A 16,004-nucleotide genomic window follows, 5' to 3' on the forward strand; every position below is an offset into this window, starting at 1 on the left:
TTTCCCCTCAAGGAAATAGAGAGAAATGAAAAATACCACTGAGCAGCAGGACAGCTGGGCGAGGATTCCTCCCTCCTCGACCGTCCACCAATCACATTCTCTCGTTAGGATTAGGTTAAACAGCTTAACCCGCTGAGCAGACGTCACGGGCCAGTTCCTCCTCGCCGGCCAGAAGGGGAAAGGACTTGTTTCACGCACAAACAGACAGACACATATGCCAAATTGGACTGTTGAATAAACAGCATGTTTGCAAAATACCTGCTAGCATTGTCTGCAGTGACAGCGAGGCACAGTGGGGAATCAAACTGACAACACCCCTGATGGGGGGGTGAAAATACCTACAGGCTGCTATGAAGACAACGGTGTGTCTCAGTGTGCAGTACATATAAGTGTGTGTGTGTGTGTGTATATGCACGTTACGGCTCGCAGCACACTTGAGGCAAACAATTAAATTGAGCAACAGAGGGGGAATACAAGCACAATGTTGTACCATTAAAAAAAAAAAAAAGCAATTAGCGTCTTGTGTAGGACGGCGCCGGGTGTGTTCGCGCTGCGCCTCGTGCAATTATGAGGTCTGTAAATTTCGCAACAGGGCTGCTTTGTTTCCTAAAAAAAAGCCTCCGGAGCTCCATCGAGAAACAGGGCGATCAAATAAAAAAACAAATGGTACAAAGCTTTCATCTGAAGTGTCGTATGGTACCTCACAGTAAAACACACTCCGTCTCCGCCTCGCAACCTGAACTCAAAAGCACAATGACAAAGCAGATGTCGACTAGTTATAAGTAATAAATGGCGTCAATAATGGTGCGTACACTTTTTAAGAGCTTCACGTTCCTCACCCTCATTTAACCTCACCGCAAAGAGTCAGATGCTGAAACTTGGCAAGAGTTTTTGTTTGTGTGTGTGTGTGTGTGTGTGTGTGTGTGTGTGATGCTGAAACAGATGATTTACGGTTTACAAAAAATGGCATAGAGGCACAACCGAATAATTAAACTATGCCTGCAGTAAACAGTTGTGTGTGTGGTTATGAGGCTACACAGATGATTTACAAGTGAGGAACAACATTTTAATTATGCCACAGCCCAAAAATCTTCAGTGTAATTAAAACTGGATTTCACACTGACATTAACGCATGTCAATCAACACACACACACACGTTATCATAAAGAGCAATTTTTCATCTGAAAGTGAACCTCTTACAATCTCTGCAGCCATTCAACTTCAAATGAAATGCTCCCAAAGAGCACTGATAAGCTACAAATCTAAGAAAAAAAAACAGACTTCAATCAAATAAATCAATTACAGCTGCTTTGGGGATTTAATGGAACAGTCCCATCAAAAGTGAATATCTATGGGGTTGTCTTTAAAGACTAAGAATGATGAGATTCAAGCATGACGAAATGGCGTGACACAGAGAGAGGCGTGAAGTCTGGGAGAAAGAAGGAGAGAAGAGTGATAATAAAACTCCGAGAAAAAGAACAGGAAGGTCTAAAGAGGTGAAAACCAAAACTACTTTTTCCTCCCAAACATCACATTTCAGCCGACATTCCTCTGCTAGTTTCTCCGAGAAACGAGCGGCTGGAGAGCAGGGGACACGGCAGGGGAGACGCCATTGAATTCCACAGAGGCTTCTGGAAAACATCCAAACGGAGACGAGGAGGGAGCGAAGGGAGAGATTTAGAAACACTTCACCTATTGAGAAAAAAACAAAACAAAACAAAACCCAAGTGCTGCGTGCTCCCGCACGCTCACTCAACAACAGCCAAAGACGAAAAAAGAGTGAAGTTGCAGAGCCTGGTCCAGATCTGCGACAGAGATTGAGTGAGGCAGCTCTGTGGCCTTTAATAAGGAGCCATGGTTAACACTTAGCAAGGGGGAGAAATCTCATTTAGGATATTGGAGCAGACACTTGGGCTTTAAGCCTGTTGCTAAACTCTGAGCAAGCCCACTTGTGCATTTCTTTTCTCATTTAAAGCATTGGTTCCCATACCCAGGATGATGCACTCTCATATTGAGGACTTACTTAAATCTTCCAAACTACTTATTCTCTAATAGGTGGTGTGTCCGTGTGATGAAGTGAAGCACCCCCTCCCCTTACACAATCTACCTTACCGGTGACTTTATCACCGATGTCAAGGGAAAACCCTGACAGAAGCCAACTATTCTCCTCCATCATCGAGGGGAGATTTACGGCAGCAGAGACAGCTGCACGACCTAATAACTCTACTCGCATACATCTTTCCAGCTCACTGCAGAGAAAGAGGAGGAAAACGTTCAATTTAGTTACTGTTTGAATGACATTTTGTAACACTTGGCTCCCCCCATCAGTTCTTCGTTCTAACAAATTAAGTTTTAGTTTCCTGGTAGAAGAGGGGGGAGAATCAAAAGTCAAGCCTCATTATATGAAACAGGAATGATGCCTGAAGCTACTAAACTACTGAGTCCAACAGTAATTGTGCAGCTTCTTTTTTTTTCAAACTCAGCCAGATTCGTTTGTCAAATACAACAGGAGCTACAAATGAGTCCTGGCTAGCTGCCAGGGTGTCTGGTGGTGATGATAAAAACCTAGCAGCTCGCAGATGATGTTAATTTTCCATTGTGTTTGAAACAACAACAACGCTGAGGTATTACCACACCGAACTGGAATAGTGGCTGTGATGACAAGGAAGCTTGAGATATTATGATAGCATATTAAGCATCAAAGTACAACAACTCATTTCAAATACGGGAAATAATTTATATCCCACTTGTGAGGATGGAATGACAGGACAAGCTTGTAAAAACACCAGTGAGAGCGCACCTCAGCAGCTACGGCAGGCTGCTCCAAACCGATACTTGTAATCCTTAAAAGCTACTAAATTGGTGCGGTGGTTTTGTGTAGCACAGTGAAGCGGAGGTACAGTGATTACCCTAAATGGGGCCCAGCGCTTCCACTGTTGGCTTGACTAGCCTCCTCACTGGGGACCTCATTCTCTGCAATTACAAGAAAAAAAGAAATAAAAAAAAAATCCCATCTGCAGCCAGGCAGAGCGGACAGTGTTGGCTCATTCACTGGCTGCCGGCGTAATGCACAAGGCTTCTGTGGGAGACGGATGTGTGTCTGTATGCGTCTTTCTCTCCCTCCCATGCAATCTCTCTCTTTTTTGCTATCGCAGTGAGTGCGACGCCATGTCTTTTTTTTTTTTTCCTCTTCCCCTCCCTGCATGGGGCCCTCTTCATTTCTTTCCAACCCCCATCCTGCTCCCTTTCAGAAACAATCTTTCAGTAATTGTCTCTCCATCAGCAATCGTCTTCCACTCAGAGTAATAATCTCCCTGTCTTGTTCCCTCATTCACTCCTTCCTAGCTCGGAGGCAGCTCTGTCTGTGGCCCCGTCTTTGAACTCAGCAGGTCTAAATGCTTCCACGTGGCTCCATGTGCACACACCCACCCTTAAAGCAAGGTAACAAAATGCATGTTTCTGTGGAAATAGTACTACAGTAATACTGCACATACTCTTCTTTTCCCCCTTTAACAGTATATTTATTCATCCCCATGGGAAAATTCTCTCTTCCTTTACTCCACGGGGGGGGGGGGGTCAAAGTTTAGGGTCAGCTACAGAGGGAAAAAGAAGGAGAAGAAGTAGCTGAGAGGAGAATCAGTCCACAGTCACAAGTCCCTCTCTGAGGTCTCTGACCACAGGAATGAAACAGCCAACGCCAACCATTACATAATACAGAACGGTTCCTCTGTGTGCAGGCATGCTGCATCCACATGTTTCTCAAACTATAGAGTCCCAGGAAATCGCTACAGAATACAAAACATAGGACGGTCATTTACAGAAGTCTGATTGCTGGGGTGACGATTGACTCTTCGCCAGCCCCGTTACCCTTAGTTATTATGGCTACACCTGTTCGACTTTCCATTCTTGTGGCATCTAAAAATGGGACCGTGGGCCAGAAAAGGTGAAGAAACCAGGATGTACAAATTTCCATGATGCAGCTGGATAGTTCTGTGCAGGTCTGTGGGGGTGGCTCAGCGCTACAGGGAGGATGATGCATCAACCATGTATTTGAATGGTTAAGAAAACAATTCATTATTTAGTCATGTTCATCCAGCATTCCCATCTATGAGAGTGTCATAAGGGGACGGATATTACATCTGCAAATCTGATCAAATATTTATTTTAATATGACTGTAATTAACTAGTCTTAAGAGTCTGTGGAACTGCTGGGCAGGTTTTAGCATGCACACATGCACTCATTGTATATATGTTCATGCACATGGACCTATAAATTCACATATCCATGTCATGTGGTTTAATGTGGCCCTTGTGAGCCCATATAAACAGCATCATATAGGTTTAGTGTGATACAGTACTGGATTGAGCAGGGACTGGGGGGTTTTAACACACACGCAGAGCAGGTCTCTGAGGATGATGATGAATGAGGCCTGCCAAGGCTACTGTTAGTTCTGTACGTGCTCCAAGAAAGCAAGAAAGAGAGAAAGCGATTATTTGGAAGATCAGAGGAGAGGGTTTGGAGATGGGTTGGATAGAAGAGAGAGAAGAGGGGTCATAAACTTGCAGAGATCACAAAGCCACCTACCCAAACCACTGCAACGTAACCGTCGGTACTGACAACTTAGATAACGTACACAAACACAAGAATAATTTGGCTCCAAGCTTCAAAACACACCACACACTCTCTTATCTCTTATCACTCTTTACTTGTCTGTCTGTCTGTCTGTCTGTCTATCTGTCTGTCTGTCTGTCTCCTCTCTCCAATATAAATGTCAGATGTAAGAACAAGAACAACTCTGTAAATGAGTGGGTCACATACAAACATCTCCAACCTAACTGGAAAAAGAAAAAAAACAAAAGAAGATAAGAAAGAAAAACGCCTTTGTGAGTTAGTCTGCAACTGTCTGGTTTTGTGCGCACTTCTTCACTAACGGGAAGCTGCATTAAAACTAATGTCTTCTTCTGCTCTGGTTAGGGCCAAATGGCCGAGGTCTCGGTGGTGGAAGCACAACAATGAGTCAGTCATGCCTCTGCGCGGAGGAGGGACGAGTGTCTTTAGAAGAGCAGAGGGCTCACCCTGGAAGCATTTGGACCACACGATGAGCAGACTGCCATTAAAACTCTAAATATATGCATCGAGACCAGCGGAAAGCTAAATTAAACGGTCATTTTGAGGAAATAAAAAGAAAATTAATGTCTGTCATTATGTCTTTCTGTGACTTCATTGCTGCTTTTATCTTTTTGGACACCTCTTAAAAAAGTGTGACTGACTCACTGCCTTCCTCTCCGATTCCTCTCTTATCTGCCCTTTCCACAGGCGGCCGACAGCACAAAGGCCCATCCATTTGAAATGTCAACTACTCCACATCGGAGCTACGGAGTGCGCCTGTGTGTGTGTTTGTGCATAATATGGCAGGGGACTTGAAGCTCATTTATCAAAGGCCTTGGGGGACTGGTAGTCCATCAAATGATGTTGTCTATAAAGCAGTTCTATCACCCTAATCCTCATAACCCCCCCCCCCCCCCCCCCCTTTAGTCCTGTATCTTTCCCCAGCTCTCTTTTAGATGAAAGATCAGGAGCCGTGCAGATGATGAATCTACAGTCTAATCATTCAGGAAAAACCCTCACAGTGATCTTGTAGCACCCGAACACGCACACTCCCCCACACACATGCGAACGCACACACACACACCCCCCTGTCCGCTCTCTCCTGATATCAGAGTGTCTTTCAAGCTTCTGACATCCACCGAGAAAGTCGGTCTTGATGTGGATAGGTTGGATGGTCTTGCAGGGATTAAGGTCAGCATGTGAGACGAGACAGTACAGGAAAAATATTAACCAATCAGACAGGAGAAAAAAAGGCGTACTCCATTTGTATTATACAGTATCATCTATGAGGTGGGGGGGGGTGGGAAGCAAGAGTGAAAACTATGACAGGGCACATATGCAGGTCTTAATCACTACAAGTATTATACATGCATCATCTGACCGAATGAGATATTTCAAGTGATGGCAGGTCCTTGGGGGACAGACCTAACTGAGCTCAACTGCTCCCAAGGGAATCAGCGGGACTTCCACAGAAGTCGGAATCAAAGCTGGAATATGAAGATAAAGTGAACTACAGCTGCAGGTGCCATCATGGAGGCCCCACCGGAGAAATCCTGGCTAAATGTGAAAAACACCAGGCAGGATGTTGTTTCCAGTGTTTCCAGAGCTGAAAGTATCAAAACACTAGTTGCTTTTCCCTGCAGCAGAGAAAGAAAGAAAGAAAAAAAAAAACCTTTGCTCTGCTTTGCTAGCCTCTGTCTCCCTCTTTATTTTGTTCCAGTTCAGGTTTAAGTTCAGATCCAGGTCAAGGATAAGTCTGGTGGTATTCAAAACCAACGATGCGTTAGTCCATCTCGCAGTACTTTCTAATTTACCTACAGTACCATCTATTCATTCCTATCGAGGAAGTAAATCTTTACAGAGCAGGTCAAAAGTACGTAATTTCATTTGGTCTTGGTCTTTCATGAGATCTGTTCACAGTATGGAAAGAATAGAATATCACCTGATATCTGATATCTCCTGCTACTTTTTAACGACCTCACATAAATCCATTGTATTCCCTGTAGTTTTGGAAGATTACCTATGCTGACATATGACTGTGGTCATAACATTTAATCCAGTCACTTTGGTAAGAGGGGATAGATGGGACAGCAAAATTATAATTTTCTACTCAATATTGTCACTCAACATGAGTTTATAAATCTTTCATAATTAAAGTGACTCTTTTTTGAATGTTGCACAAAACAGGTGTGAGTTACAGGAAAGTGCCGTCACTTGTTCCTTTTCTCTTAGTTTTATTCATCTCCACCACAAAAACCAAAATGGTTTCCCCTTGAAAATTCCCCTCAAATCACCGATGCTGTGACCTGAAGATAAACTTCAAGAATCTGGGGCTCGAGGGTTTACATGTGAGGGCAAATCATGCTGCAAGGTTTCCCGCTTAAAGACTGCAGCTTGAACCGATTACTGCTGCAATGAAAACCAAATATCAAAAGTTGTGTTTGTGGATGCTTGAAATTTGTGCACTGGAAGAAAAGAGGAGGGATGTCATGTCACAAGAATCCACAAATAGGCTCAGCGAACGGTTTCACTGGTACTGGACGAGGTTAAAATAGGTGAACAACTAACTCAAAGCAAATGAGTAACACGCTTCTTCCATTATTCACCAGGCATGCAAATACACACACACACACACACAGATAAAGCCACACGCACGGCGCATCCACTTCACCTTCAATTATTTACCAGGTGGGAGTGACTGACAATGTTCTGCACTCACACACTCCTCCACCATGCTGCTTCCACCCCAAATTAATAATGAAGCCTCCTTGTGTGTGTGTGTGTGTGTGTGTGTGTGTGTGTGTGTGTGTGTGTGTGTGTGTTTGTGTGCGTTGCCATAGTGGGCATGTTTTATTAATGAAATGTACACTCAAACAATGTGTATCCGGTAAGAGAAAAAAGGAAATGACAACAAATAAAGAAGAATATTAACCAATAAACAAATGTGTTACCTTGTGCTATAAGCAGAAGCTGAGCTGCTTGTAACTCTGTGAGAGGGAAAAGCTGCGTTAGATTTAAATGGTATTCAGGCTTTGTGCCTCTAAAAACAGAGTCCAGCTAAAGCTCTGGAGGATCTCCTTTTGATCGAATGTGTTCCACATTACTCTTCCCGCAAATCTGGATAATAGAGTCTGTTCATGGAGCTGTGGGGGGGGGGGGGGTTCACATTCCCAGCTCAAAGCCTGAGGATGCAGCTGATTTTATTAACACCAGAAACATCATAAGGACTTTGAGGATGAAGGCTCGAGCTCTCAATGTCAACCACCTGGATCCAAAAAATGCAACTTTATTGAAGATGCATGTTGGACCACAATGTTTACAATTTTTCTTTTTTTTTTTACACTAAATGTATTAACCGACAAATTATTAAAGCTGAATTTATTGACCCATGTTGAGTAGGAAGCTCCCAGTGGAAAACAAAATTTAAATACTGAGCCTGTTCTTCCTGATGTACAGTAGAAGCCTAATGATTAAACTCTGGGAAACAGTCAAACCCTTTGTCAACAGCCACCTGCATTAAGGATGCATAGATACGAACCCAAACTAAGAGGCCAACGGCTTTCAAATTAAATGTGCATAATCACCCTGCTGCTGTTGGTCACTAAAGTCTTTTGAACATGGAATAATAAAGGTTAAAATTCAAACATCAAGCATAGGAACCTCAAGTCAACATTACAACAGTACCACAGTATGCCAGCATTGTTATTTCAAGTGTAAAACAAATGTTGCTGCTGGCGATAAAGGGTTCTCTGTTTTGGATCTTTAAAATTTACTACTCCTATTGTGCAGTGGCTCGGGGGAGGTTTTAAGACTATTTACCTCCCTGCAGTGGGAAAGAGCCCAAACAAGTGCCAACATTATTGTAAGCTGCAGGCTCTATTGATTTACATGTTAGCCTACACCTACTGCACAAACACACAGGAATGCATTCTAACAGGAAAGGACTGATTAGGTGGGTCAAGCTCAAAAGACAATGCCTCCCTTATTTCACTGAACCTGTGATAAGCTGTGAAATCAACTGTCATTAATTTGCTTGGCTCGCTTTCCCATGCTTTTCTGCTCACTTCTCTCTTCCCTCTCCTCTCTCTCTCTCTCTCCTGCTCTCCATCGGCTGCTCCTTCCTCTCGCCTCCACTTCTCCCTTCATTATTATTCCCAGCCCAGTCCTCTGCTGGTTCACATTCGGCTCTTGTGACAGCAAACAAACAATCCCAACCCAGCATGTACGCGCGCGTGTGTGTGTGTGTAAGAGAGTGTGTGGCGAGTGCAGTCCTAATATATTGTGGTCATGCTGCTCTTGTCAGCTGATGCGGTCTGCCATGCTGCGGTCTGAGCAGTGACGTCTAAAGATGTTCCAGAGAGATAAGCCATTTCCTCCATGTGTGTGAAAGATTGAGGGAAAGGATAGAGGGGATGGATCCCTGTCATGAGAAGGACTGCTGCTGCTGGAGAACCACACACTCTGTGTTCTCACATCAAGTTGAGAGAACACCAATTTAGGATTTTAAAAAAATGCTAGAAAATAAAATAAAATTTCAAAAAATGCAGATGACATCCCTCACACAGACACTGGAGCCCTCTGTCAAACTGTCCATTCAGCCACAGACATATCCTCCGGCACTGACACACTAACAACCACATACATTCTTGGCATTTTTGCAAAAGCCAATTACGGCTCCCCCCCGAACTGGCAGCTTTGGATGTTCAACAAGCCAGCAGAGACAGTGACTCTTTCTGGATTCTTTCTTAATTATCATCATAAAAAACTCCCAGAATCTTAAGCTGATAATACAGCTGCCGGGGGTTTTCTAAAGGCGTGCAAATCACTGACGAGGGCATGAGACTAAGCTCCTCGTCAGCTTGCAACAGGCATTAATTCAGAAACCGAGACTACACCCACCCAGAGGATGACATACCACAGCACCGCAGCACCGATGTCATTAAAACGGCTGGCAGTGCAGCCTCTCAGAGGACCTCTTTCTCTAAACAGCATTAGGAAGTCAGAGAGCTGCTGTGGACAAACTCATGCTTTATATGCGAGCACACACTCTTGACATGCTCGAGCTCACACAAAAATTCTGACTGATTCAAAACACATGCAAACACTTAAGATGCCTAATCAGGTAGAATGCTGACAAGATATACAAACAATATGCAGTTACATATGTTTGTATAAGTGAGTAGATGAATGGGCACAAAGAGGTAATGATGGGAAAAACTGAGACAGCAAGAAATAAGGCAGATAGTGAAAGAGGTAAAGATAGAGAGGCTGCAGTGTGTGTTTCTGTCTATGAGGCAGAATCAGGGGTCTGTAGGTGTGGTGTGCTTAGACAGGAAGTTGGCTCCTCTCCTATTTCCTGCGTATTTCCAGGAAGTGGAGATATGAGATAAGACTCAAGGTGAAAGGAAGATATTGAGCCATCGTCTTGCAACCACAAACAGCTGATGGATTGCTTAAGGAGAAATGGAAATGTATTTGAATATCCCCATTGATAAGCCACAACTGTAGGGTTTTATTGCACCTTTTTGAAGAGTTGCATCAGTCATTAATGTGAGGGTGCAGCAGCAGGAAGTGGATAAATAGATGAGACCGATAGGCAGACATACAAATCCTGAGGAACAGAGCAGAGAAGGAAGCTGAGCTGAACCCTGAAGGCATCACCATCACCCTACAACTGCCGCTTTTATAGGTTGCCAAAACCTTTGTGCCATATTACTGATGTGTTGACTGACTGTGGGGTAGAGCAGGATTCATGCAGCTTCAAGTTTAAGAGACCAAATGCCTTCCTACACACTGACTTTAAACACTCATCAGCAAAATCCCTAAATTGTGTCTGCAATCATCCAACAGCACAAAACCAAACACCCACTCACACACACACACACACACACACACACACACACACATTACTCACTGATATCTGGAAGACTTCCTGTGTGTCATCGAGCATCTGCACCCGTATGGAGACCTGCCTCCCTGGAGGCTGAGCAGGAGGACGTAGGCCCGGCTCCAGGGTGGACACTCCGAAACTTTCCGGGGCGCCCAGCCTCTGACCGGCTGTAGACGGCCTGTCGGCTGGTTCGACCATGGTGACAGACGCTACAGTGAGGCGCTCTCGAGCTGCAGGGGCCTCTGTTCACGTCTGGAGGAGAGAGAGAGGGAAAAATTCAGGGTTGCAGTTTGTGTCTTTTTATGTGCAAAGCCAACAATTTTCTTCAGTCTGTGATTTGGTGTATTTTTGATTTTTGGCTTCTTAAATACATAGCAGGCACTTAAGCTACAAGAGGCAAGCATTTCCTGTGACATCCAGGCGCTCATCCTAAATAGCACATTTACGTCACATCCTGTGTGATGGTAAATTTATGTACACCATTTCCTTGTAAGGTATTCCTGTATTACTTTTATGGGAATTGTCAAATGCCTTTTGTGGGTTTTTATTAGATGATTAGAAACAGGCAGGATGAGCTGCTTCATCAACCTTTCCTAAGAAAATGAAGCTTAAAAGTTGCTTAAATGCAGAAAAGTACAGGTTTAAAAGAAAGTATGGAGGCTCCGTTTGGTGAGGGAGGGAAACTTTGTGCTAAATCAGTTCAAGAAATGTGCGAAAAATCTCACCACATTTATTCAGTCTGGGTTAAATTGGCCTTGCACAATGTTAGAAACCACAAGGGATTTAGGCAGTGAGTGCAAAGAAGCAGACAGAGACATGTCTCACACATTGCTAGACACTCACATTGCACACACTGGTTCCAGCTACAGCACATGCAGGTGGGATTTACTGCGTTTCCTACAAACCAAACACAGAGCTCTGTGTAAGACCAGTTCAGACTTGAATCAAAGCTTCGCAAGTAGGACAGATGAGATACGGTCTGAGAACACACAAAGACACCCTCAACCCCCCCCCCCCACTCTCTTCTTTCAGACTCAAACACACACACACAAACTTCTCAGCCCCCCCCAACCCCCAACCAACCTACACTTGATAAACTTCAGCCTCAGACAATAAATATCCTCTCAGACGCTTGGTGACATCAGGGCTGAGGAATGTTTTAGAAGATAGTCAGGGGGTAAAACAGGGATGAGAGGTTACACTGGTGAACTGCCCTGACACACAAACACACTTGTATGGATCAATAATCCAATATTTACAACCTTCATAAACGGCCCTCTGAGTCAGTGTCAGTGTCTATGCCAACCAGTCAGTAACAAACACTGTCAGTCAGAACAGAAATGTCAAACTAGGTTTAAAGGTCATTTAGAGACTGGATAGTTAGTATGTAAATGAAGGCTGTTTGTGTGCTTATATCAAAAGAAAAATTATGATTGGTTGATAAATCACATTTTTTCAGACTCCCAAATATCGGCCTCAAAAGTCCAGTATCCGTGGGGCTACAGTAAAAAAAATAAGCCATTCCCTCCTGACCAGGAATAAACAGATACTTCTAAACGTTTAGGAGCAGATGGGTGGTGCACTGAGTGAACTGGGATGACCTACGTGATGGCAAACATCCACCCTGTGTAAGAGCTGTCAGCAAGGCATTCAAGGTCCATATTTCAAGACCACATTAAAGTATGTTATCAGGTTGATGAGGCTGTCCGAGTCCAAAGCCTGAGAAATACAGCTTTCTTTTGCCCAAATTTGGAGAATAAACCCCGGTGTATAATTTGTGGTCTTCTGCAGACTATCCTAAAATCTACCGAGTGCTGGACACTTTTCTCTGCAAGGCTGAGACGGGAGGTTTATGGTTGAAGTCTCTGCTCACCATCTACTCCGGGAAGAAGGTGTCTGTTCAGAGAGAAAACTGTCTGTTCAGAGAGAAAACTGACCTGAACTATTATGAAATCAATTCTGGACACTGGTTCCAGAGTCTCCACCGTGAGGGATTGCTACATTCCTCTGTTTTATACCATTAAATTAAATATCGTTGAGCATCAGAAAAGAGAGTTTTAGTTCTTATCTGACATTTTACAAACCAAACTTCTTCTTCGTCAATCAATTAACAAAACTTACACAAAGAAAAACATAGACAACGTTCTGAATTTGCATAGTAACTATAGACTAACATAGACGACTTTTTATTGGTTTACCTTTGTGCTCTCACGCCGAACCTAATCTTTCACAGCAAGGTTATACAACAGACACAGACATAGAAAAGACATTATCTTTTACTAATCCCTCCACCTGCACACACAAACGAGCAACTCTCTTCACCTCAGTGACAAAAGCTGAAACTGGAAACTGGATCCCCGGCCAAGGAAGTGATTGGACAATAAAAAGGGACCTGACAGTCAGGTTACTCATTACACCTGTGGGAGCATTCATTTCCATACTGCTCTGAGATGAAAACTCACCTCAGCTGTTTATTAGTAGTTCAGTATTAGCCAGAGACTGAGACAAAAAGGAGTTTCGCCACTCCAGTGCTTGAACAATCTGTTTTTTGAAACCCTACACTCACTGACTTTGGGTTACCTACTTGCTTTTTCTTCCCTGTGTCACACTTCAAAGCAAAACAAGTGTCAACTCAGAGCCACTTTTATAGCTCTACCTAATCATCCACTAACAGACAGGTGCCAATTACCCTGACAAACATCAGTAGATCATATTCTGCAGACATTCTCTCAACACGAACTCACCAACAAGAAGCCGACAAGGTACCAGGACACAATTCAGCTTCTTCCACAGATCTTCCAGTATGTTTTCTCTCAGGAACACAATCATAAATGCTGACTGTGCTGATTTAAGACCTCGAGCAAAACATGCGAGCTGTTGGATCAATTTCGTAACGACATAAATCTAAATGAGTGACAGTTTGGAAGCAGAAATTTCCTCATCTCGTCCGTAGGGGATGGGAGGAGGATTATACATGGAGTTAGTTGAGCAAGAGAGGAATACAGAACGAGCTGGTCGCACAGGCACAAAGGACGCTACTGTGGGAGCTTCCAGCAGCGGGACCAAGGCCTCTCAACCAGCCTTTGAACTGGTGTTAGTTGAAAGTTTCCCAAGAGCTTGCGAGAGGGAAGCCAGGCCCTGGGATTCGGATGTGAGTGTGTGTGTTTGTGTGTGTCTACACAGAAAGCACTATTACAAATCTGGTTTTTATATTTCTGTTATTAAGAATCAGCAGTTCCGACTATTTTGAAATAAATCAAGACAGCACACACTGCAGGTTAAATCTGACATTACATTAAAATGGCAGGAATATTCACATGGAGATTGCGTAACTATTTTTTTTGTGTGTGTGTGTGTGTGTGGGGGGGTGTAAAAGAGATCAAGGCTACAACACAGCACGCTTACTCCTGCGGTCATTGGCAGATCAATGGCTGTGCCAGATACCACGTTTTATCAAGGTGACACTCTCCACTGGTGGAACCATTAAGCTGCTCTACTGCCCTCAGGGGAATTTCTACTCTGAGGTTGTGTGTATGTGTGTGTGCAAGAAAGGAGAGAGTAAAACCAATTCTACTGGCGTTGTGGCTGTGTTATTGATTGCTAAAGTGAATGGGCAGCAGGGCAGATACAGCTTAGATCTCAACACCAATGCTCCAGCAACCATTAGCAAAATGTATGAGCAAGACGATGCTGATCAGGGGTGCTGCTTCCCCACTGACCTTATGCTCTGACCTCACGCCAACAGGAGGGGGTGCAAAAAGAGCCTGTGCTCTCCAGAGATCTATAAAAGAAAGGGATTTGTTTGTCAGCTGATGCTGACACTCGATAGGTGCCGTGCATATATTTCCCAGGGGATGGGTGGTAGGTCAAGGTTTGCCTCTGACAATACCAAGCACCGAGTGGGAGTAATATACTGCAGGACATACATGCACTCAGAAGCTTTGTCAAGTGAAACACCAAGATAAAGCACATTTAAAAAGACACACACAAACACACACACACAAAGTACAGTTGGCAAAGTGCAAACGCTTGAATGTAGGTTAGCAGTGTAATCCTTTAGGCCACAGCAAAGGTGTCAGTAGGCTAAAGCAACCTGCTCACACTCAAGAGACTGCACTAGTGTGTGTGTGTGTGTGTGTGTGTGTGTGTGTGTGTGTGTGTGTGTTGCTCAATATGAATGTGCATGGGCAGGCCATTGTAGGGTTTGGTGAATGGAGAAGCATTAACCACAAAACACAAGGGAGTAACTGAGAGGAGAAGCTTTAAAAAAAACCCACAATATTAAAGATAAAACCAAAGTATTTGCCAGTTTAAAACTACAAACCTGTAAAACGTGTGAAAATGTTGCAACACATATACATGTTTAAAGCACTTACTGGAGAAGGCTATTCTTGTCTGTCATTAAGCTTACAGTAAGAGAAGCTCTGGTGGACCTCCTGAAGCTCAGCCGATTAGGAAAATGTACAGGCTGGAATCGAAGCGAGCTTATACCTCAGATATCGGGCTCATCAAACATCACTGTTGCCTATAGAAGCCAAAGCGTTTAGTCTTAACTGGGAACAGCAAATCTGGATGTTTCTGAGCACAAATGTGCACTATGTAAGGAAGACCAGAAAGGCTACGTGTAAGTCGCTTCATAATCCGGATAGCATGATTTCCTTACCCCCTCTTTCCTCAGGATCCACAGATTGTCCGTAAGAGCTTTTATTTGCAGTGCAGACGGTAAATCCCACACAGTGCGGTCATGCGGTTAAGTTTTGACTCGGTAGTCCCTCTGTGTCTCTCTCTCTTCGCAGCTAAACCGCTCCCTCTCAGGTGGGACGTGGTTTCTATGTGGTAGCCATTGAAACAAATGTGGGAAACCGAGCATTGAGCTTTCCACTTAAACAATGAAGAGCGAAACACACCGCCTCCAGCACGGGCACCTCGGCACTACAATCAGGCGGAGAGAAAGTGCGACCATGGCGGCGCGACATCGCCATCACACGGTGGGTTGGGGAAATTGAGGATTTGGCTTTTTATTTGGCTAGAATATTTCTATGCTACTTTTTACCTTAACTCCTCTTCATTTTGGATGCAAATTTATTTGTAATTAATACAATTACAGATTCAGATTATTAAAACAAAATGAAAATCAAGTCATTAATTATGACAGATTAAACTAGCCAGCAGTGTGTTAAGAAGTTGAAATTGGCCCCTCTTTACCAGAAATATCACAAGCATAAAATGGAAATACAATACAAATGGAGTGCTTAAAAACGTACGTTAGAATAGTACTCGTGTAAATGTATTTATATTACACAAGTGGCACAATAAATACACAGTGCCAATTCGGTATTACCTATAACTAAATCGTATTGTGCTCAGGGAACCTGAGGATGAGGTAGAAAAGGAAAACTAGTTGGCCCGTACGGGGATCGAACCCGCGACCTTGGCGTTATTAGCACCACGCTCTAACCAACTGAGCTAACCGGCCATAGGTAGTACGAGCAAATACATTCATTT

The 16,004-nt window shown here is 43.7% G+C and overlaps 1 protein-coding gene and 1 non-coding gene across 7 annotated transcripts in view; both read right to left on the minus strand.

Moving 5' to 3' along the window:
* LOC111644437 (FERM, ARHGEF and pleckstrin domain-containing protein 1-like) overlaps positions 1-15,381 on the minus strand; it is a 50,418-nt gene extending 35,037 nt beyond the window's left edge. For 2 of the 6 annotated variants that reach the window (XM_087170175.1, XM_087170172.1), the window contains exons 1-2: positions 15,163-15,380; positions 10,524-10,751 (exon numbers count right to left, since the gene is read on the minus strand). In XM_087170175.1, the coding sequence (XP_087026301.1) occupies positions 10,524-10,697 (174 nt within the window). In that variant the 5' untranslated portion in view covers positions 10,698-10,751; positions 15,163-15,380. Of the gene's footprint in view, positions 1-10,523; positions 10,752-12,697; positions 12,717-13,243; positions 13,435-15,162 lie in introns of those variants that run through there. The other 4 variants (XM_087170176.1, XM_023393314.2, XM_087170173.1 and 1 more) reach the window with 4 other exon arrangements.
* A 520-nt stretch (positions 15,382-15,901) lies between these two features.
* Positions 15,902-15,975, minus strand: trnai-aau (transfer RNA isoleucine (anticodon AAU)). Its single transcript has one exon. It is a non-coding gene; the product is annotated as a tRNA-Ile (tRNA).
* Positions 15,976-16,004: the final 29 nt, after the last annotated feature.

This window comes from Seriola lalandi, unplaced genomic scaffold (genome assembly GCF_002814215.2).
Source record: "Seriola lalandi dorsalis isolate HSWRI2012SDOR001 ecotype SW California unplaced genomic scaffold, Sedor1 jcf7180002054933, whole genome shotgun sequence".
NCBI lineage: Eukaryota > Metazoa > Chordata > Actinopteri > Carangiformes > Carangidae > Seriola > Seriola lalandi.